We start from the raw sequence: 23,010 nt of genomic DNA on the forward strand, positions 1-23,010 counted from the left end.
GTCGGCGCAGGACACCAGTTGAGGGCATTCTGATTCCAACACAGCTTTGGCCTCGTCAATGATCTCGAACCCGCGGAGGCTGGGGTTGTTTGCAAGCGAGTCTTTCTCGGCGTCGTCGTTGCCAGGAGTCGAGTCCAGAAGAACAGAACCATCGCAACCCTGTCATTTTTTAGGCATAATTTCATTTGTTATAAATCACCATCCAAGCAGCTCGCTAGCTGCGATTCGTATCAAAAGGTATACACAAAGAAGCAATTCAAAGAAGCTAGGAGGAAGAGAAGTACCCTAACAAAGCAGTCGTGGAAATGCATCCGGATCAATCCAGCAGCCATTCCTGGATTACGGGCAACGGCCTTCGCTACTGTCCTCTGCACCACTGCCTCTGCTGATGGGCAGCTGTGCCTGTAGTAGCCCACGCTCAGTGAGCTACCATGATCGGCCACGACGCAAGCAACTATTCCTATGAGCAGGCAGAAAATGAGTGCAGAGCGTCGAAGCAAAGGGAGATGCTCATTATGGCCGAAGTGCTGGAACGCAGCCATATTGTCTATGGAAGAAATTGTATATATGAGAACGACTGATTGGTATGTAGGATCTGAGCTGAGGATTTGTGTGTTTCAATTGGGGGCGTGTGTGGTGGGTATTTATAGAAAGAAGTGGCTAGCTGTTCACTTCTTCCTGGAAGAAGCGATCGTGAGACGGCGGGCAACATGTAGGTTTGAAGGTTGGAATGTGAAAGGCATATTTCCAAGTGTGGGCATTACTCGCTTTCTCAAGTCCTGTATGCGCTTTGAATCGGTCGACTTGCCCCGGTGTTTTGAAGATGAAGGTCAGTGTGCCGATGTACAACCACTACACATGGACACGCTCTTCTCAAATTAAGTTCCTACTTTTAAACATCTTCTCCAAAGTAATCACCGGTATTATTTTGGCGACGCATAAAGATTATTGACGACTACTTTGTACATCCCATAAAGGAGGAAAAATGAAAAGTCAGGTCAGCTTTGGCCTTCCCCCAAAAGAGGCTCGCCCATACATGTACACGTGCAAGTTTGACTTGAATATCTGCTAGATAAGTTCAATTGTGTCCGCCTAATAATCGATCAATTTCTTTCACCTAAGTACGTGCAAAAAACACAAACAATTCTCCTTTTTGTCGTAGAGGATGTATTGTAACTAATGACAAACCAATGAAAATCTCGTTATCGATTTGATTTTTATGAGTTTTTTATTTTTATGAATACTACTTGTCTGAACTATTATAGTATAAATGATAAATATGAGGCACTTTTAGTTGATGGGTGTACTGCTTTTTACCTATGTTTCTAAAATAACTATGAAATCTGACGCAAAAAAAAAGATGAGGGACTTTTGGGCCTTTCAAAGTATCTCAATTCTCTCTCCCTGCCCAAGCGGTTAATGATGAATATGGGATTGAGCTATAAATCAAGTCCAAATTGGCTTTTGGTATTGAACCATTTAGAATGTGGCTCTGAAGCAAGAATAGAAATTCAGACGGACTTTTATATTTATATCTGAATTTGAATCCAAATCCAATCGAATGTCATTTCTTAAATTTGAATCCAATTTGATTTCTTAATTGGATATTAAATTTTATTACATATCAATTTTTTTCAGACTAATTGGATATATTTAAACTTACCTGAAATTGACTAGACCATGTCTTCCAATAACGACCGTTGATTTAATTTCCTTGAAAATCTTTTGTGGTTGCAACTTTGCCTTCGCACCCAGCATCTAAAAACATATCATAGGGCCGTCCTTGTCCTTTAGACCCATAGATTAAGATTTTTGATATAATCGCTTTGGATCCAAACAACGAGGAAAAAGAAAAGTCAAGTCAGCTTTGGCCATTACCCAAAAGAAGTGCGCCTATACATGCATTCATGCAAACTGCCCTTACACCGCTTAAAATCAATTCATTTTTTAAATGTGCCAACAAAGTTTGAATCGGAATCTACGAACTGGAGTGGAATCAAGAAATTTGAATTAGTTTGTTGTGCTTGGTCAACCAAACCATGAAGGCCCCAGTATGATTGAACAAACACGTAAGTAACAAAAGCTGATATTAGAGAATTTCTATCCTTATCGGAGGACTAGAAGGAGTATTTTATCATATCGTCTACCAAGAGAGCCGAAGTCAGCACGATTTTCCATTCCATATTTCCCTAGTAACAATAAGCTTAGTTTTGGTTTGCCTTTGTCCTCTCCTTTCATTTTGTAGTACGCAGAGTTGACGTTCTGAAAGCTCAAAACATAGGTTGGTCACCTACTCTTAAAAGCAAATTTGCTTCTAAATCCAGCCTTCTCTTTTTGGACATCAGATCAATATAGTTGAGTCCACGGGAGCAACAAAAGTATTACCAATAAAAAGGATTGGCTACCAATTAGAAATACCATTGCATTAACATAAACCTATGCTCAAGAATCTTCATGTCCCTCACTGAACTCTTTTACTTGGCCTTAATGACCTTCAGGTATAGGCAGAGTTGCAAGCGCCATTCGGTACATCCAACATACATATGCCAAATGAAAGAAAGGGACATTTTCAAAATTGTTGAAAAAGAAATATCCTTTTGAGTCTTTTTACGTTTTTTTCTATTTCCACTAAAAGTTTCCCTTTTCTATCTAAATGGGAGCATTTTTGTCAACAACAACAAAACCAGCTTCAGTTGAGGTATGTTGTTGTTAATAAAAACGAATAAATAAGTATCATAAATACAAAAGACTGAATCTTGTATATACTTTTTCAAAGTATTTAGCAATAGGGCAGGTTATCCAGCTGGCCTGGCCCAATAAGAAGTTAGGCTTGGGCGGAGCTCCATTAGGATTCTTGGGCCCAGCCGACAGCCCATAAGGGCCGCAACTGCAGTCCCAGCTAAGCTTCTTATTGGGACAAGTGGATTCACAACGAACGGATGAGATCATTCACTAAGACAAAATATTTGATCGGTTTAAATGGAATTAAGCTACAAAATAATATACTGAGATGGAGTTGCATGTACAGCTTGTGTGTACCTAACAAATAAGCACTAAAAAAAAGGGTTGGGGTATTTTTTTTATATAGATAATCACATTTTATATAGATAAACACATTTTTTAATTTTGTTTTCTTCCTTTTAAAAATATTTTTATTTATCAAAGATATTTTGGTTATTACATATCAGTGTACACATAACCAGTTTGGCATGAAACTCTCTTTCTTTCTCTAAGAAAGGGTCAACTCAATAATAGTGCATGCTACCATTTATGGTGATTGTAAAAACAATGACTACAGAAATTAAATTAATGACCAAGCTTTTACCAGCCAATCAATTCAACCAGATATGCTGCTACCCATAAGAAGACAAAAGCCAAAAGAAGTTTGACTTAAATTATTGTGTTCGGGTTAATCAATTATGGAGGCCCTCAACCTAGTCTACTTTTTGATGGAACAAAGTTGTAAGCAACAAATTAAAGCTAATGTTTAGAGAATTTCCCACAATAAGCTTCATTCATGAGCACACTTCCAACAGCAAATTAATATCTTCCATCAGTTGCTTTCTACCATTGCCAAATCTGTCTTTCTTTTAATCTGGACATCAGAACGTGTTGATCAATCATGAGTACATCCTTCTAACACCACTCAAGGAATTAAAATTACCAACATACAGGCTTGTTGGCTACCAAATAGAATTATATAACACCCCACACCTATGCTCAAGAATCTCTCTCTCTCTCTCTCTCTCTCTCCCTCTCTCTCAACACTTTTATGAATTCTCAAACCGATCGCCAAGTTTTCCTTTGCACCCAAAAAGGTTAACTAGTTAATGTACTCTACACGCTTGCAGTTGCTAGATGCAAAGGGGAGCATGATATAAAAAATGCTAGAAGGGCAAGCTCTTGCTTTTGCGAATATATAAAATTTAAAAATATTGATCATGTTTACACATAAAATTGTAGGCCATCTGTGTTTAATTTACTATTTAAAGCTACGACTTTTTGGGAAGACTCCGTGTAGTGGTTGTGTGCATCCCATTGATCTTCAAATAACTGTATCCGTCATACTCACGACTTGTTCAAAGCATTAGACTTCAAAGAATGGCTACTGCCGAGACTTAGAGAAATAGTATTGTTCACATTAAATCCTTGAAAAGGACAGATTGGCCCTGTCACGGCCGCTTCTTCTAAGAACTGATCGCCGGCCATCTCTTCATCTATAAATACCCACCATCTACGCCCCCATTTGACACACACAACTCCGTAGCTCATATCCACTATTCTGCGAGCACCTGCTACTTACCAATTAGCCTTTCTCGTACATACCGTTTCTTCCATAGACAATATGGCTACCTACCAGCACTTCTGCCAATGCAATCTCTCTTTGCTTCGAAGCTTGGCACTCATTTTCTGCCTGCTCATAGGAATAGTTGCTGGCGTCGAGGCCGATCATGGTAGCTCACTGAGCGTCGGCTACTACAGGCACAGCTGCCCATCAGCAGAGGTAGTGGTGCAGAGGATAGTAGCAAAGGCCGTTGCCCGCAATCCAGGAATGGCTGCTGGATTGATCCGGATGCATTTCCACGACTGCTTTGTTAGGGTACTAGGCACTTACTTCTCTTCCTCCTAGCTTCTTTGAATTGCATCTTTGGGTATACATTTTGATACGAATCGCAGCTAGTGAGCTGCTTTGCTGGTGATTTATAACAAATGAAGATTATTACTAAAAAATGACAGGGTTGCGATGGTTCTGTTCTCCTCGACTCGACTACTGGGAACAAGGCTGAGAAAGACTCGCTTGCAAACAACCCCAGCCAACGCGGGTTCGAGATCATTGATGAGGCCAAAGCCGTGTTGGAATCAGAATGCCCTCAACTGGTGTCCTGCGCCGACGTTCTTGCCTTTGCTGCTCGGGATGCCGTTCACATGACCGGCGGTTTCTACTACTCTGTACCTGCCGGACGGCGTGACGGACGTGTATCTAAGGAGTCTGAGGTGCTCGATAACCTGCCCTTACCAACCTCTAATGTGGACGAACTGGAAGAGAAGTTTGCAGCCAAGGGGCATTCTCTTGAAGACATGGTCACTCTATCTGGTGCACACACCTTGGGTGTGTCTCACTGCTCATCGTTTTCCGATCGGCTTTATGGCTTCAACAACTCGACCGGTGCTGCCGACCCATCCATGGACCCCAAGTATGTGCGCTACCTGAGGACAAAGTGCCCGGATCCGGAGTCGTCGTCCCAGGATGCAACGGTGGCTTTGGACCCAGTGACACCAAATAGGCTGGACAACAAGTATTACGTGAACCTCAAGTACCAGCGAGGGCTGCTCACATCGGACCAAGCACTGACAGAAAGGGCAGACACGGCCAGGATGGTGAACCAAAACGTGAACCAAGGTTCAATGTGGGCTCACAAGTTCTCTGCAGCGATGGTGCGGATGGGCTCGATAGACGTGTTGACTGGATATGAAGGGGAGATCAGGAAGTATTGTATGGTTGTTAATTAAGGCCGTAAAAACAGGTCCTTGGTGGTTGATTTATTCATTCAATTGGTTTAATTGTTTATAGTTGTTATACGGTGGCCGGAAATGTCAATTCAACTGTTCGTGTGGCCCAACCTTCCATTCGTTGTAGTTATTATTCAATAAAGAAAAGCTAGAACTTGTGCTTATTTGATAGAATATATATTGCTCTCGTTGCTCTCACATTCGTTAGGCACATCAATACCAATAACAACTCACATCATTAAGTAAACAGATTAATAAATATATCTCATTACACAATAAACTGCCACACATTTCATCAGTTGGTATCACCACAACATTACAGACCAATCATCATTAAACTGTCACAACACACATATTTGCCAGGACTGGCGAAACTCCGACAAACACATGGACACTCAAAACAATTAATTTCAATTATCAAGCACATCCTCATGATGCATATCAATAAATATATTTCTTAGCAAAGTACATTTCAGTTCAAAATTAGGATTCATATTCCCACATAAGTGTAGAAACAGAATTTGGATTGGGAAATCAGATATCTGGAAACTATCAATTGCTGATGGAGGAGCACAAAACTCACAAGCTTTGGTGGGAAATTTGGTAATCGTGATCTCTAGTATATGCTAAAAAATGTAGAAATTCTGCTGCAACAAACACATCAAGTATCCAAGAAGACTCCAATACCAGCATAATAAATAAACAACAATGGTTCTCTGGAAAACACTTTCACTGACGCGAGCATGAATATATAACAGTTAATTTTTTACTGACATTTGCACACTAGGCGTTGATAAAAACTGAATCTTAACTTCTTCTTGTAGCACTTGTCGTTGAAGACTTGTTTTCAAAGGCGTTTTCCCTCAAACACCGATGAAAAGCTTCTTCACCGTCAAGTCAACTAAAAGTAAGCTTTAATGGAGACAGAGAGAGAGAAAGAAAGAGATTCTGAGCATAGATTCGGGTTGTTATGTAATTCTATTTGGTAGCCGACAATTCTGTATGCTAGTAAGTTTAATTCTTTGGGTGATGTCAGAAGGATGTACTCACGATTGATCAACGCGTTCTGATGTGCAGATTAAAAGAAAGACGGATTTGGCAACGGTAGAAAGCAAGGGAGGGAAGATTTAATTTGCTTTTGGAAGTATGCTCATGAATGAAGCTTATTGAGGAACTTCTCTAAACATTAGCTTTAATTTGTTGCTTACAAGTTTCTTTCATAGAAAATTAGACTTGGTTAAGAGCCTCCACGATTGATTGACCGAACACAATATTTTAAGTTAGACTTCTTTTCAGTTTTGTCTTCAAACGCGTAGCATATCTAGTTGAGCTGATTAGCTGGTAAAAGCTTGGACATTATTTTAACTTCTATGGGCATTGCTCTTTTAATCTCCACAAACAGTGACAAGTACTACTATTGAGTTCACCTAAATCCCCAAGCATGCCAAACCTCATGACCAAAAGTAGGAAATGGAGGAACAAGCTTGAGCATGTTTCTAAGTCAAACATTTTCATTATATTACACTTTGTAGATTGAGAGTTAAGCCTGGGCACCGGGCCGGGCCGGCACCGAGTACCCGGTACTCCGCCCCACTCGGGCTCGGGTATCTGAAAATGGCTTAACAGGCTGGTGTTGTCGGGTCTGCTCTGGCCCGGTATTTCAACGGGTCGGGTTTGGGCTTGAAACTGTATACCGTGAGGGCCCAAGAAGCCCGGTAACTAAAAAAAATATATTTTTTTTATAAGAGGTAAGTTAAGTTAGGGTTTCGTGTTGACTGTTTCAACTTTAACATTGATGGCAACAGGGGAGGGGACGACAATGGAAATGGTGGTTTTGAATTTTTACCACACTGCCTTTGAATCGTCATGGCTGGGAGACAACAGTAGGAGTGATTTGTAACCACGAATTCCTTTGTCCTACGGAAGAACCTGAAACTCCAATTTTGCAGCTCCAACAAAATAAGCATAAACCCAATACAGTGAAGACGTTGCTGCCATTGGAACCACCAACGCCTGCCCACCTCTCTGTATGCCAAACTAGTACGTGACGATAATGGTGGGCTGTTTTCTCCATAAGCGGGTCGCCAAAAGGTGTCTCCTCTCCCTTCCCCATCAACTTTGGAAAACCAGCCTTCCACAAATGCAGAGGCTTCCTTCTGCCTCCAATCGCCTTTCAAATCGAGCGCCTTCTTCTTCTGGCCACTGCCACTGCCACTGCCACGGAGGATGACTACCACCGTCATTGATTTTGACAGACCTCAGTTAGAGAGAGACATTAAGCCCTCGGCTTTCCACTTCACCAAGACTCTCATCCTTGGCCTTTCTTAGGAATCCAAAGAGCTTCGTCGACAAGTAATCAGGCTCGAATGAGCCTCGGGCATCAACTCAAGCCGGAGGCCTGATATCTCAAAGGCCCGCTCGGCCCTGTTAGAAACGACCTGATGGCCTTAACGGGCTTCGATTTTGTCATGTTTTCAGGCCGGTTGGGCATCAACTCAAGCCGGAGGCTTGATATCTCAAAGGCCCGCCCGGGCTGGTTAGAAACGACCCGCTGGCCTTAACGGGCTGACCCGATGGCCTTAACGGGCTTCGATTTAGTCATGTTTTTTAGGCCAAGCCGGCCGGCCTGATGCCCAGCCCTATTCAGAGTCAAAATTTATCAATAAATTCACAACTTTTTTGTGGCAGTTCCGATTCTGACCTTGACCCTTTCTTAGAAAAAGGAAGAAGGAGAGAGAGAGACTTTTATGCTGAACGGGTTATGTGCACACTGGTATGTAATAACCAAAATGCTTTTGATAAAAAAAAGAGACTTTTAGAAGGTGGAAAACAAAATTATGAAAATATTAAAAGTCTAAAATGTGTTTATTTATATTAAAAAATCAAGAAAATATCCCAACCTTTCTTTTTGGTGCATATTTAATGGGTGCACGCACGCTGTACACGCAACTCCATCTCAGTATTATGTGGCTTTTAAGTAATTTATGTGATACATTTTCAAGTCAAACTTGCACATATAACCTGTTTTGGGCCTGACCGAAGATGCACCGTCTTTTCCTTCTCCTTTCGATCCAAAGTCGTTTTCAAGAATCTTAACAAGTCTAAATATTGGTGAGGAGTATTATTTTGTGTAGACCTATTACTGTACATTGATCATAAGCGAATGGTGTTATAATCTTATTTGACAAACAATGCTTCAAATTCTGCCAACCACAAGACGATCAGCTATTGATTTGTGGGGAACTTAATCATGATTTCTATATGTGAGCCGATGAGGCTAAATTCAGTAAGATATGATGACACTAATGCTTCTTGAGCAGCCACACGTGGTCCTGTTGGATAGTGGCCTAGAAACCTATCCTTCCCTTCGTAACTGCAAGACCGTTGCATTTACGAGATTATAACAGAAAATTCATTTCAAAAATTAATTTCAAAATCAATGTTACCATTTGCATTCTTATCATATTTTTCTTGTAGATACGAGATTATAACAAGAAATTCAGTTCAAAAATTTATTTGAAAATCAATGTTACCATTTACATTCTTAACATATTTTTCCCTGTCATAACCGTAGCTGGGATTTCGGAAATCCTGTGAGGCAGATTATTAAACCCCAGCTTCTGTTCATCTAATGGTTGTTGATTAGTCAACCTGAGAAGCAAACCTACAAGCCAATTTATCTCTTGCTTCTTCCCTTTCGCCACAGGTGCTGCCTCTTGACGCAGCTGTTGCATTACTCAGGTACCATTAGTATCAGAGCCACGGTTCTTCCAATTAAGTCTGTTCGACCTCTTTGGTGCCTGTGCTGTCTACACTATCTACACATCCAAGTATATCAGTAGTTATCATTCTGCTAATCTGGATAGCGTCTTCTAGGGCTGAACAACGAGCCGAGTAACTCGAACTCGGCTCGACATCGAGTTTGGGCCAGCTTTTCTACTCAACGAGCCAACCTCGAGTTGATCGTTCAGCTCGTTTATTTTATCGAGCCGAGTTCGAGTTCGTTTAACGAAGCTCGCTCAACCCAACTCGGCTCGTTAGGTCGACGAACAGATATTTATTGTTTTCCTCATTCAGTCAACTTCATTTTTGGTCTTTTTTTCTCTCTCTTCACTCTCTTCCTTCTTTTGGTGATTGGTGGAACTGAAGGCAATCTGCAGCAATGGTACTCTTCTCTCCTTCTCTCTCTCTCTCTCTCTCTCTCTCTCTCTCTCTCTCTCTTTATTCTCTAAATCATAGAAAACAAAGTTTCTGAAGCCCCCTCTCCCTCAAATGAGAGAGGATCTCGAAAACCCAATGATTTATGCTTGAGCAAGGGTTTCACTCGAGTGAGGGTTTCGCTTGAAGACACCAATCCTTTCGTCTTCGAGTCATTTTTGTTGTTCTTTCTCTGTTTCTTTGAGATCCGAGGCTGAGAAGATTGAAACAGATTCTCAGCCTAATATGGGTGTTGTGCGCTTCTTCCATTTCATATTCTTCTTTCCCCTCCTCTTGCTGCCTTCAGAGTCCAGTGGTCATACCATGTGTGGTAGCACAAATGGGTTGTTCTGATGGGCGGTCATAGGATCTTGGGCTTCAAAGAAGTTCCTGACTTGGAGAATAAGGAGGACAAAGACAAAGCATCTGATTCAATCTCTCTTCGAGTGAAGAAGAAGAAGCAGGACAAAGAGGTGTAGGTTTCAGCTTTGTGTTGGAGAAGAAGAAGAAAATGAAGGAGAAAGAAGCATCTGAATCTAGCTCCTTTCTAGAGAAGAAGGCACAGTTCTGGCTCTATGAAGAAGACCAAGGGAGAAAGTTTCTCCCTCAAACCCTCGTTCAAGTGACATCACCTTCCACATCAAAAGCATATGAAAGAAGCAACTAATCGAGTTAAACGAGTTAGTCGAGTCAGTCTCGAGCTCGAACACAGTTGATCGAGTCAAGCTCGAGCTACCATTGTGAAGCTCAACTCGAGTTCGAGCTGAGCTCGAGCTGACCAAAACAACAGTCGAGCCGAGCTCGGGCACAACTCGGCTCATGTTCATCCCTAGCTTCTTCCGAATGTATGCAGCATGCCAGAATAAACAGTTCGTGCTAGATTAAAAATCTATCTCGAACGTGTGAAGCATGCTAGAATAAACAGTTCATCGTAGATGAAAAAATCTATCTCGAATTTGTGAAAGCATGCTAGTATAAACAGCTTGCAGTTACGAAAGAAACAAAAAATAGTTATAGCCTGCGCATGTAGTTCCAGTTAGCAGAGGCATTTATTTTCTTTTCTCTAAATCGCTTCACTGGAGGGTTTCTAAGCGCTGTAGTTTAGAAGCCCTCACCGGCAGCGTCGTCTATTTTGCCCATAAATACCTTGCAAGGAGTGTTTTTCCTTTGTTTCTCGCCGACACCCACTGTCGTAGCCGTTGAGTCCACCCCTGCACCTTTTTTTCTGGTGGATTCAAATCCTGTTGTTACCTTTTTCCGGCGTTGACCCAAAAGACAAAACATAGAGTCTGACATGGTCTGCTGCTAGGCTGGACCTTCTGCTCGCATGGAGCTCATCCCTTCCCAAATCCCGTTTCTTCTCATCGCAGTGACCTAGGCTTTCAACTGTCCTGCCATGGGTTTGCTTCTTGCTGGTGGCAGTGTCGTCTGTCTCACTTGCAAATCCTTTGTCCATTACGCGGTGGCAACAACAGTAGGTCAGGATCAGGAAGAGTCGGCGAAAGAACAATCGCACAACAAAACCGAACCAGTGCCCTTGCGAGTAGAGAGAGGAGCTCCCGGGAGGAGAGAAAAAGACCAGCATAAAAATGAAAAATCTCGGGTCGGATCGCTTTTATATCATAAATTGAAAATTACAAAAGTAGTCCACCTTATTAACAAACTTTTCAAAAATGTTGTTGCTTTTTTCAAAAATTAGTGCTGCAACGTTTTTACAAAGAACTTTTTCAAAAAGCGGCCTGTGAAAGTTAATTTCAGCAAAAACCAGAGATTTCATACGAAATTTCGTAGTAATACCCTCGAAGTTATTAAAAAAAATTACTGAAAGAGATTTTCGTAAATTTATTTTTGCAATTTCGGTGGAAAACTGAGATGTTTTGTACAATTGCAACTTGGTACTTTAGTCTTATTTAAAATTGCACATAAAGAGTTCTGAAAATAAATTTGAAAATAAAGGAAGAAATTCACGTTGTAAAATTTAAATTAAGAGATCTTCGTGCTTTTGAGTAATGTTTTAGAATATTATTGGAGATTTCCTGAAGTGATATTCTTAGTGTTGCTTCTGGTTAATTGTATTTTGTTTTGCTTGCCATTAAATTAACTTAGAAATGACTTCAAGAGTGGGAGCCTCAAACTTGGCCAAGACCGAAAAACTAAATGGAACCAATTTTATGCATGGTAGCGCAAGATCATGTTGACCTTGACTCTAGAAAGACTGATTTATGTAATCAACAAACTCTTTCCCACTTTAGGAGACAAACCTACTAATAAGGAAAGGAAGGCATATGAGGCTTTTGTGAATGATGACTTGATGGCCAAAACCATCATGCTAACGTTCATGGAAGATGACTTGATCAGGATGTTTGAAGATTGTCTAATGGCTACAGATATGTTTGATACCATATCATCAAAATACAACACCACTGCTACAATGCGTGTTCAATTGCTGTTGGAACTGTACAACTTGTATAAAATGAAGGAGTTGGATAGGGTAGTTGACTATGGTAACAAGATGTTGGTTATAGCTAAAGTCCTAGTCGTAGTGAAAAATGTAATATCAGCTGAACAGCCTACCACCTTCTTGGGATATGACAGTTACTGTCCTGAGTCTCCAGTTTGACACTCTAACCTTAGAAAAACTCTCCATTCAGTAGTCATTCAATAAAAACGTTTGGCCAAGAGAAAAGATGCATAACTTATGATAGTCCAAGATAAACCAGCCAATAGTCATGTACCTGTAAAACCCAAAGAATTTAAAAAGAGAAACAACGACAAATTTGAGAACGATTTTACAGGTACTCAGAAATCTCAAAGAATTGTAATGAAATGCTATAGATGAGGAAAGGCTGGACACATCAAGAAGAACTGCATGATAAAATTCCTGAACAAGAAAGACAACAAGAGTCAAGACACCTATAACAAGAGGAGATATCAAGTGGTTCCGATAAAGAAGTCATTTGCGTTGAGTCACAGTGCTTGTTCTCAGATATAAATCTAACTGGTTGGTGGGTCAATTCGGGAGCTACACGTTACATTGCAAAAACAAAAGAAGACATAATTCGTATGGAATATTTGAGTCCAGGAATGCAAAAAGTCTATATGAGTAACAACTCATACTGATGTCATGGGAGTCGGGTTATATTGACTGAATATTGGGGACACAAATGTCATTCTTACTAAAGTCTTGTACGTCCCTCAATGAGGAGGAACTTAGTGTCAGTGCCCGCTCTGATTGAGAAAGGTATTGAAGTCTGTTTTGTTCCAGAAAAAAGTAACAATGAAAAAACATGAGAGGACAATGTTTGATGAGAAGACAATGTTTGATGAGAAATGTGTAAAAGAACACAATATGTTCAAACTTAATGAAATGAATAAAGTTTTCAGTTCTGCTTATATTAACTATGCAATGAGTGTGAGTATAAACTTATGGCATGAAAGCTTAGGTAATGTATGCATCAACAAGATGAAGATTCTAGCACAACAAGGTATAATATCGACATAAACGTAAATGATTTCACAAAATGTGAGTCGTATTTATATGGAAAGATGAAGAGTAAACCCTTTCCGTCTGAAGTAATTCAGGTCACTGAACTATTGAAAATAATGGATACTAATATTTGTGGACTTTTTAGAGTCCAAACATATAGTGACAAGATATACTTCATAACATTTATTAACGGCTTCTCAAAATTTGGTTATATTTATCTTATTAAATATAAGTCAGAAGCACTTGAATAAATTCAAGGAATATAAATATGAAGTCGGAAGATAACTTAGAACAAATATCAAAGTTGTAAGGTCAGACCGTGGAGGTGAATATACATCAAATGAATTCTTCGAACACTGCAAAGTCCTTAGAATTAATAGGCAAAGAACAATACTTAAGACGCCGCAGCAAAATGATGTCGTTGAGAGGTGTAACAGAACCCTCTTGAACATGGTGAGATCCATGTTGGCTGGTGCATAATTACCCAAAGTTTGGGGTGAAGCTGTGTTAACAGTTATGTATACATTAAATCCAGTGGCCTGCAAAGCAATCCCAACCACTCTTGATGAGAGATGGAATGATGTGAAACTAGACTTGAGACTTCTCAGGAGATGGGGATCTATAGCACATGTGAAAATTTTAGATCCAAAAGTGGATAAATTAGATAACAGAACTGTATGATGTGTGCTTACTGGATATCCAAACAGATCCATAGGCTACAGATTATATCACTCTACTATGGAGCTTAAAGAAAGTCGAGATGTAGAGTTCCTAAAAGAACTAAACAAGATAATAATCCAGTGGAAGATCATATTTAGATGAACAATTTGGTAATGAACCAACTAAGCATGAATTGTTTAAGGAACAATCTAGTAACTGATCGACTAAGGAACAATTAGGTAATGAACCAACTGATCTGGGCATATCATCTCAGACTGTGTTAGGTCATAAAAGACCTAGAGCTCCTCCTTCATATTTAAGTGATTATTATGCATATCTTGCAGAGGAGTTGTGCTGTTTAACAGATATTGACAAGATGTCTGACAATCTGATATACGACAAAGCGATAAACTCACTTGAATCGTCAGATTGGGTGAATGCCATGGATGAGGAAATCAAATCCATAGTAAAAGACAAAGTTTGGGAACTAGTAGATCTTCCTAAGGATAGAAGATCCATTAGGGTGCAAATAGGTGCTGAAGAAAAAATATAAAGCTGATTGATCATGCGAGAAATATAAAGCAAAACTTGTGGCGAAAGGTTTTTCCCAAAATGAAGAAATTGATTACTTAGAAATCTATTCGCGTGTAGCAAAGTTTACATCAATCATAATAATTTTGGTTGTTGCAACTTTCTATGACATGCATGTTTGTTAGATTGATGTAAAAACTGCTTTCTTAAATGATGAGTTAAAGGAAACTATCTATATAACTCAGCTGCTGGGATATATCATGAAAGAAAACGAAGACAAAGTGTACAAGTTTTATATTTCATTATACCGTTTGAAACAGTCACCAAGACAGTGGTGTTTTGCCTTTCATAAGGCAATTACAAAGCTTGGATACATAGCAAATCAGCTAGACCAGTGTGTATATGTCTGGAAAAGTGAAAGCCTCTTCTGTATCCTATCTTTATATGTCGATGACATTCTGTTGACCGAAAACAATAATAGTATAATATCTAAAACAAAGACTTGGTTGAATGAGAACTTCGAAATGAAGAACATGGGTAAAGCATCCTATATATTAGGAATAAAGATCACTCGAGATAGAGACTTGAGAATCCTGAGTTTGAGCCAAGAACAATATAATGATTATATCTTGAAGAAGTTTTGAATGCAAGAGTGCAAACCCATTGGAACTCTCATGGCTAAAGGAGCAAATATAAGCATGAGCGATTGTCGTGGAGGAGAACAACAAAATTAAATGTTCCTTATGCACAAGCTATTGGCAGTTTAATGTATCTAATGCTTTGTACATAACCTGACATAAGTTTTCCTATTGGTCTTGTGAGTTGTTACCAAAGTAATTCTGGTTGGCCTCACTAGCAAGCAGTTAAAAGAATTTTTCGGTATATTAAAGGAACTAAAGGACTGAAATTGTCGTATCAAACGGATTAGCTATCTTTAGTTGGGTATGCCAACGCAGATTTTGCTAGTTGTAAAGACGATAGAAAGTTCACATCTAGATATGTTTTTCTCTTTGGAGGTGGAACGATAGCCTGGTCCTGTAAAAAACATTGATGTGTTGCTCAACACACACACAAGAAGCTAAATATGTAGCATGTATGTTGCAACTCTGTTTGTTGTATATATAAATCGGTTCTTGAAAAACTTGAAGTTAAATCTTGAACATGAACCAGTTCAACTATATTGTGATAATCAGGTAGTAATATCTCTTATGAAAAATAGAGTTGTTCACTGAAAGAGTAAACGTATAATGGTGAAATATCATTATGTCCATGAAATGTTTGAAAAAAATTAAATCTCAATTGAATACATGCCTACCAACGACATAGTAGCGGATCACCTAATGAAGAAAAAATCTGAATACTTGTTTACCAAGCATATAGCCCATATGAGGCTAAGATACATACGAAAGGTTGCGATGGAAAACCTTGAATGGAAACCTTTGCTACAAACTTTGAATAAAAATTCTAGTTACGATGGACAAACCAATATGAAAAGCCATGTAACAAAAGATCAAAAAACCCACACCTAATGGAAGCAAACTGGCGGTCTCATGGCCAATTGGGAGATGTTAGATAGTGGCCCTAAGCCCTATCCTGCTTTTCGTAACTGCAAGAGGGTACTCTGTAGTTTGGAGGTTATAACAGGAAATTCATTTCAAAAATTGATTTCAAAATCAATGTCACTATTTACATTTTTACCATATTTTCCCCTGCCATAACCATAGCTGGGATTTGAGAAATCCTGAGAGGTGTACTATTAAACCCTAGCTTCTGTTCATCTAATGGTTGATCGTTGATTAATCAACCTGTGCCTCTCAAAAGCAAACCCACAAACCAATTTCTCTCTTGCTTCTTCCCTTTTGCCACAGGTGCTGCTTCTTGACGCTACTGCTGAGAAGCTTACGGTGAGACACTACTACTGTTTCCGTTGCTATTGCATAACTCAGGTACCATCTTGTACTTTCCTAAGAATGAGGGAATCGAAATATTATTTTGTACCTTAATTCTATTTAAGCCCAACAAACATTCTATCGTAGTGGATGATCTCATCTGTTCGTTGTGAATCCACATGTTCCAATAAGAAGTCTAGTTGGGGCTGCAGTTTGCAGCCCTTGCAGGCGGTCGGCTGGGCCCAAGAATAGTAATGGGTCTCAATCCAAGCCAAACTCCTTATTGGGCCAGGCCAGCTGGCTGCCCTGCCCTATTGCTAAATACTTGGGAGAGGTAGATTCAATTTTTTTTTAATAAACATTGTCAAAGTAATGCCAGCATTTTATAATTATGATACTTATTTATTCTTTTTTTATTAAGAACAACATATCTCAACTGAAGCTAGATATGTAAGTCATGTTGGACAAGAAGTTTCATGAGCCACCATGGTTAATGACCAAAATTCCACTTTTGTCTTTCAAAAAGTTTCTTTTTTCTGTTTTAAAGGGAGCAATTTTGGTGATTAACCATGTTGTGCTTGAATTTATGTTAGGTATTACACCTTGCTATGCTAGAATCTTCATCATGTTGATGCTTACATGGCCTAATCTTTCATGTCATAAGTTTGTACTCACACTCATTGCACAGTCAATATAAACATAACTGAAAACTTTATTCATTTCATTGACTTTGAAAATGCTGTGTTCTTTTACATATTTCCCATCAAACATAGTCCTCCTATGTTTTCCCACTATTACTTTTCCTAGAACAAAACGGACTACAAAACCATTTCCAATTAGAGCGGGCACTGACACTAAGTTCCTCCTCATGAAGGGAATATACAAGACTTCAGTAAGAATGACATTTGTGCCCCCAACATTCAGTCAATATGACCCGACTCCCATGACATCACAGTATGAGTTGTTACCCATATAGACTTTTTGTATTTTCGAACTCAAGTTTTCCATACAAATCATGCCTTCTTTTGTTTATGCAATGTGATGTGTAGCTCTCGAATCGACCCCACCAACTAGTTAGATTTCCATCTAAGAACAAGCACTTTGACACAATGCAAATGACTTCTTTGTTGAAACCCTCTTGATTTCTCCTCTTGTTATAGGTGTCTTGACTCTTGTTGTCTTTCTGTTTGGAAATTTTGTCTTGCAGTTCTTCTTGATATGTCCAGCCTTTTCATATCTGTAGCATTTCACACTATAGTTCTTTGAGATTTCTGAGTACCTGTAAACTCGTTTCTAAACTTCCCATTGTTTTTCGATCTTGGCAAACTCTGAGGCTCCCACTCTTGAAGTCATTTCTAAGTTAATTTAATGGCAAGCAAAACAAAATACAATTAACTAGAAGCAACACTAAGAATATCACGTCAGGAAATCTCTAATAATATTCCAAAACATTACTCAAAAGCAATAAGATCTCTTAATTTAAATTTTAGAACACAAATTCCCTCCTTTATTTTCAAATTTATTTTCAAAACTTTTATTTGCAATTTTAAATAAGGCTAAGGTACCAAGTCGGAATTGTACAAAACATCTCAGTTTTCTACCGAAATTGCAAAAATAAATTTATGAAAATCTCTTTCAGCAATTTTTTTTAATAACTTTGAGGGTATCACTACGAAATTTCGTATGAAATCTCTGGTTTTTGCTGAAATTAACTTTCACAAGCCTCTTTCTGAATTTTTTTTTTGTAAAAACGTTGCAGCATTAATTTTTGAAAAAAGCGACAACATTTTTGAAAAGTTTGTTAATAAGGTGGACTACTTTTGTAATTTTCAATTTATGATGTAAAAGCGATCCGACCCGAGATTTTTCATTTTTATGCTGGTCTTTCTCTCTCCTCCCGGGAGCTCCTCTCTCTTCTCGCAAGGGCACTGGTTCGGTTTTGTCCGGTGATGGTTCTTTCGCAGACTCTTCCGCTCCCGACCAACTGTTGTTGCCACCGCGTAATGTAGGACAAAGGATCTGCAAGTGAGACAACCGGCATTGCCACCGGCGAGAAGCAAACCCATGGTAGGACAGTTGAAAATCTAGGTCACTGTGAGGAGAAGAAACAATATTTGGGAAGGGATGAGCTCCATGCGAGGAGAAGGTCCAGCTTAGCAGCAGACCATGTCAGACTCTATGTTTTGTCTTTTGGGTTAACGCCGGAAAAAGGTAACAACAGTATTTGAGTCCACCAGAAAAAAAGGTGCAGGGGTGGACTCACCGGCTGCGACAGTGGGTGCCGGCAAGAAACAAAAAAAAAAACAAAGAAAAAACACTCCTTGCAAGGTATTTATGGGCAAAATAGACGACGCTGCCGGTGAGGGTTTCTAAACTACGGCGATTAGAAACCCTCCAGTGAAGCGATTTAGAGAAAGGAAAATAAACACCTCTGTTAACTAGAACAACATGCGCAGGCTATAACTATTTTTTTGTTTCTTTCGTTACTGCAAGCTATTTATACTAGTATGCTTTCACAAATTCGAGATAGATTTTTTAATCTACGATGAACTGTTTATTCTAGCATGCTTCACACGTTCGAGATAGATTTTTAATCTAGCACAAACTGTTTATTCTAGCATGCTACATACATTCAGAAGACGCTAGGCTTGAACACGATCCGAGCCGTGCCCGAGCTCGGCTCGACTGTTGTTTTGGTCAGCTCGAGCTCGGCTCGAACTCGAGTCGAGCTTTACAATGGTAGCTTCAGCTTGACTCGATCCACTGTGTTCGATTTCGAGACTGACTCGACCAACTCGTTTAACTTGATTAGTTGCGTCTTTCAGATGCCTTTGACGTGGAAGGTGATGTCACTCGAACGATGGTTTGAGGGAGCAACTTTCTCCCTTGGTCTTCTTCACAGAGCCAGAACCAAGTGCCTCTTTGTGTGCCTTCTTCTCCAGAAAGGAGCTAGATTCAGGCGCTTCTTTCTCCTTCATTTTCTTCTTCTTCTCCAACACAAAACTAGAATCCTACACCTCTTTGTCCTGCTTCTTCTTCTTCACTGGAAGAGAGACTGAATCAGACGCTTTGTCTTCGTCCTCCTTATTCTCCGAATCAAGAACTTCTTTGAAGCCCAAGTTCCCACGACCGCCCATCAGAACAACCCCATTTGTGCTACCATGCATGGTCTGACCACTTGACTTTGGAGGCAGCAAGAGGAGAGCAAAGAAGAATATGAAATGGAAGAAGCGCACAACACCCATCTTAGTCTGAGAATCAGTTTCAATCTTCTCAGCCTCGGATCTCAAAGAAACAAAGAAACTACAACAAAAATGACTTGAAGACGAAAGGATGGGTTCCTTCAAGTGAAACCCTCACTCGAGTGAAACCCTTGCTCGAGCATAAATCATTGGGTTTTTGAGATCCCCTCTCGTTTGAGGGAGAGAGGGCTTCAGAAACTTTGTTGTCTATGATTTAGAGAGAGAGAGAGAGAGAGAGAGAAGGAGGGAAGAGTACCATTGCTGCAGGGTTGCCTTCAGTTCCACCGATCGCCAAAAGAAGGAAGAGAGTGAAGAGAGAGAAAAAAAGACCAAAAATGAAGTTGATTGAATAAGGAAAACAATAAAACTATCTCTATCTCTCTTCCTTTCTCTAAGGGCCAGTTTGATGGCAGGGAAGAATTTAACATGGTAAATTTTTCTGGAAAAATTTAAAGGATGAAATTTCTCCCTCTTCCAATCTGAGTCCTTGTTTGATGCACAAGAAGAATTTAACCTGGTGAATTTAACCATGTTTGATGCACAGAGTAGTTTTTTACAGGATAAAATTAACCCTGTATGATGCATATGGTAGAAAAATTGAGAGACTTTTTCAGAACAGTTAGTAGTTGTTTTTTTCCTTCTCCTCCCCAATTTGATAATCAGGTTGTACACATCTTATATATCAGAAACTATGTGTCCCCAGTCTACCAACATTACAAGGAGGGTATGTGCCCCCGTGGGCAGCAGCAAATCAACTGATGAGCCATAAATAGTACTAAAAAAATTGAGAAGATTAAAAATTCACAAGAGAAAAAGAATGAGGGAGTACTCAAGGCATTCTATCTAGCCAACAAGCAAAATCAGATCAATCATATTTACAATTTAACTAAAAAATCCAAACTGGTTTAATGCTTCAACTGTCTAACATTAATTAGCAATCTGTTTTCAACTTTTCTTTTTCATTTTACTATGTACTGGTCTCCCCTTATCTTAGATTTCTAGCTCTGGCTGCTGCAAAAGCCACGAACAACTGAATATTTGTTCTTTCTGAATTTCCTTACCTGCTACTTATCAAACACAGTTTAAGCATATGATGTTGCTAACCAATAATTAGATATTCGTTTGAGAATCTTTATATCCATAAAGAGAATAGACCAACCAAGCATAACATGTTCTCCCAAACAGCCACAGATTATAGAACAAGTTAGCTAACAGGAGATTAAATGGATGCAACTACAGAAAGGATTAAGCTTATGTAGCCCACAGAAAGGATTCAACAATTATATGCCTTTAGGCAAAATCACCTCCCAGAATTGGTAGTCTTGAAGAATATCACTCAAATGCAGCAGGAAAGCAAAGATGAAAATCTCATTCACCTCACATGGAATTAAGTAAACCACACATTTTTTTTTCTATTGTTACTTTCATCTCCTACCTATATATTGGTTCTCAAAATTGTGGCCATCAACATCTGCATTTGAGCATCTCTGCATAATCATTTACTCATCTGTGTTTACATTTCTTCCATTTACTTCTCAGCTTCACGTTTATTTTGTTCTTGTCAATTTTTTTTCTATTGTTGGAACTTGGAAGTGCCCAACGTTTTCATGAGAACTAGCATCACCAAAAAGAAAGAAAAAAGGACCTGAGACATACGTCTGAGATTATGGTTCTCGATACATATACATGATATTTCTTCAAATATGAGCCTCCTTACAGGCTTCAACAATAGAATCACAAGAACATTCATTTGACGACTACTGAGAAAATTGAAAATCAGTTTCTCATCATACTTGGTTCTTTCCCTATAACTAAATATTTGGTATAGGGAAATAATACAGTCAACAAGATACACATTTCAACAAGATTGGAAAAGGAATTATACTCTAAAATAAACACCGATGTTGGAACGATGTTACGACCCCGTCCACCATACTGCATCCCCAAACCTATCTAGCCTACTCCCTAACATAGTCAAATAAACAGCAAACACTATGTCAATGCAAACAGAGAATACAGCAAAAGGATTCCAGACCAGAAAACAAGAAGGTGCACGTCGATCTTTTCGTATAATAAAAAACAAGACAAGAAAGAGAGAAGAGCCTACTCGAGAGCTTCGCGACTTTGTTACGGGGTGAGCTTTGCCGAGAAGCCGCTAGCGGCAGTTGAGTAGCTGTATATAAGAGCAGCCATCACGGCCTCTTCACTGCGTTCAACTGTGTTCATTCGTGGAAAAAGAACATAAAGAATAGAAAAAGAAAAGCATCAGAAAGGGAAAAACACCGATCAAAAAATGAGAAGAGGAGGAAACGCAGCAAGAGAAGGAGGAAGCACAGCAAAGAGGAAAGTTGCAGCAACAGAGGAGGAAACGTAGGAAGTGAAGAGGAGACGCAGCAACAGTTCAGAGACCTGTGCAGTGAAGGTGAGGAAGAAAACCGCGACAGAGGAGGAGACATTGCAACAACAGAAGGACACGCAGACTTGTGGAACGAGAGAGGAGCAGAAGACCGTCGATTGCGAGGGAGGAGGAGAAGCAGACCGGTGGAGTGCAGCGAGTGAGAGGCCCTTCCGTCGAGTGCGAGGGAGAAGGAGACGCAGACCTGTGGAGTGCAGCGAGAGAGGAGCCCTTCCTGCGAGGGTGTAGCGAGAGAGAAGAGGGGAAAAGAGGTAACGAATCTCAAAAATGTCTCCACCAAAAAGTCGGTCCTGTGAGGACCGACTTTTTCAAGGGCAAAATTTCACCCGATGACAAAGTAAATTTCGGGTGAAATTTCGCTGTGTTTGTTGCGAAGAAGGGTGAACGGGTGAAATTTCACCCTTCCGTACGATTTTCAACAGATGCACAGGATTTTTCCTATGCATCAAACGGGCCCTAAGAAAAGGTCAAGGTCAGAATCCGAACTGCCACAAAAAAGTTGTGAATTTATTGATAAATTCTGACTATGAATAGGGCTGGGCATCAGGCCGGGCCGGCCCGGCCTGAAAAACATGACTAAATCGAAGCCCGTTAAGGCCATCGGGTCAGCCCGTTAAGGCCATCTGGTTGTTTCTAACCGGGCCGGGCAGACCTTTGACATATCAGGCCTCGGGCTTGAGTTGATGCCTGAGGCCCGGCCCAGCCTGATTACTTGTCGACGAAGCTCTTGGAATTCCTAATTAAGGCCAAGGATCAGAGTCTTGGTGAAGTGGAAAGCCGAGGGCTTAATGTCTCTCTCTAACTGAGGTCTGTCAAAATCAATGACGGTGGTAGTCATCCTCCGCGGCAGTGGCCGGAAGAAGAAGGCGCTCGATTTGAAAGACGATTGGAGGCCGAAGGAAGCCTGGTTTTCCAAAGTTGATGGGGATGGGAGAGGACACACCTTATGGCGACCCACTTACGGAGAAAACTTCCCACCATTATCGTCGCGTACTAGTTTGGCATACAGAGAGGTGGAGGCGTTGGTGGTTCCAATGGCAGCAACGTCTTCACTGTATTGGGTTTATGCTTATTTTG

At 40.0% G+C, this 23,010-nt stretch overlaps 2 protein-coding genes across 2 annotated transcripts in view; one reads left to right on the top strand and one right to left on the bottom strand.

The window, feature by feature from the left end:
• The window catches only part of LOC116262582 (peroxidase 5-like), a 7,583-nt gene extending 6,818 nt beyond the window's left edge, over positions 1 to 765 (bottom strand). Inside the window, exon 1 of the mRNA XM_031642062.2 lies at positions 285 to 765. Within this exon, the coding sequence (XP_031497922.1) occupies positions 285 to 542 (258 nt within the window). The 5' untranslated portion in view covers positions 543 to 765. The remainder of the gene's footprint in view (positions 1 to 284) is intronic.
• A 3,508-nt stretch (positions 766 to 4,273) lies between these two features.
• Positions 4,274 to 5,621, top strand: LOC116262951 (peroxidase 5-like). The gene is made up of 2 exons (XM_031642497.2): positions 4,274 to 4,600; positions 4,738 to 5,621. The coding sequence occupies exons 1-2, from the start codon at positions 4,346 to 4,348 to the stop codon at positions 5,509 to 5,511; spliced, it is 1,029 nt and encodes a 342-aa protein (XP_031498357.1). The 5' UTR covers positions 4,274 to 4,345; the 3' UTR covers positions 5,512 to 5,621.
• The last annotated feature ends 17,389 nt before the right edge of the window (positions 5,622 to 23,010 follow it).

This window comes from Nymphaea colorata, chromosome 10 (assembly GCF_008831285.2).
Source record: "Nymphaea colorata isolate Beijing-Zhang1983 chromosome 10, ASM883128v2, whole genome shotgun sequence".
NCBI classification, from domain to species: domain Eukaryota; kingdom Viridiplantae; phylum Streptophyta; class Magnoliopsida; order Nymphaeales; family Nymphaeaceae; genus Nymphaea; species Nymphaea colorata.

Bases quoted from the DNA above. Each gene is read 5' to 3' on its own strand.
- LOC116262951 (XM_031642497.2), top strand. From the start codon at position 4,346: ATGGCTACCTACCAGCACTTCTGCCAATGCAATCTCTCTTTGCTTCGA. The intron at 4,601-4,737 runs GTACTAGGCACT...AAAAAATGACAG, and splicing joins TCCACGACTGCTTTGTTAGG to GGTTGCGATGGTTCTGTTCT.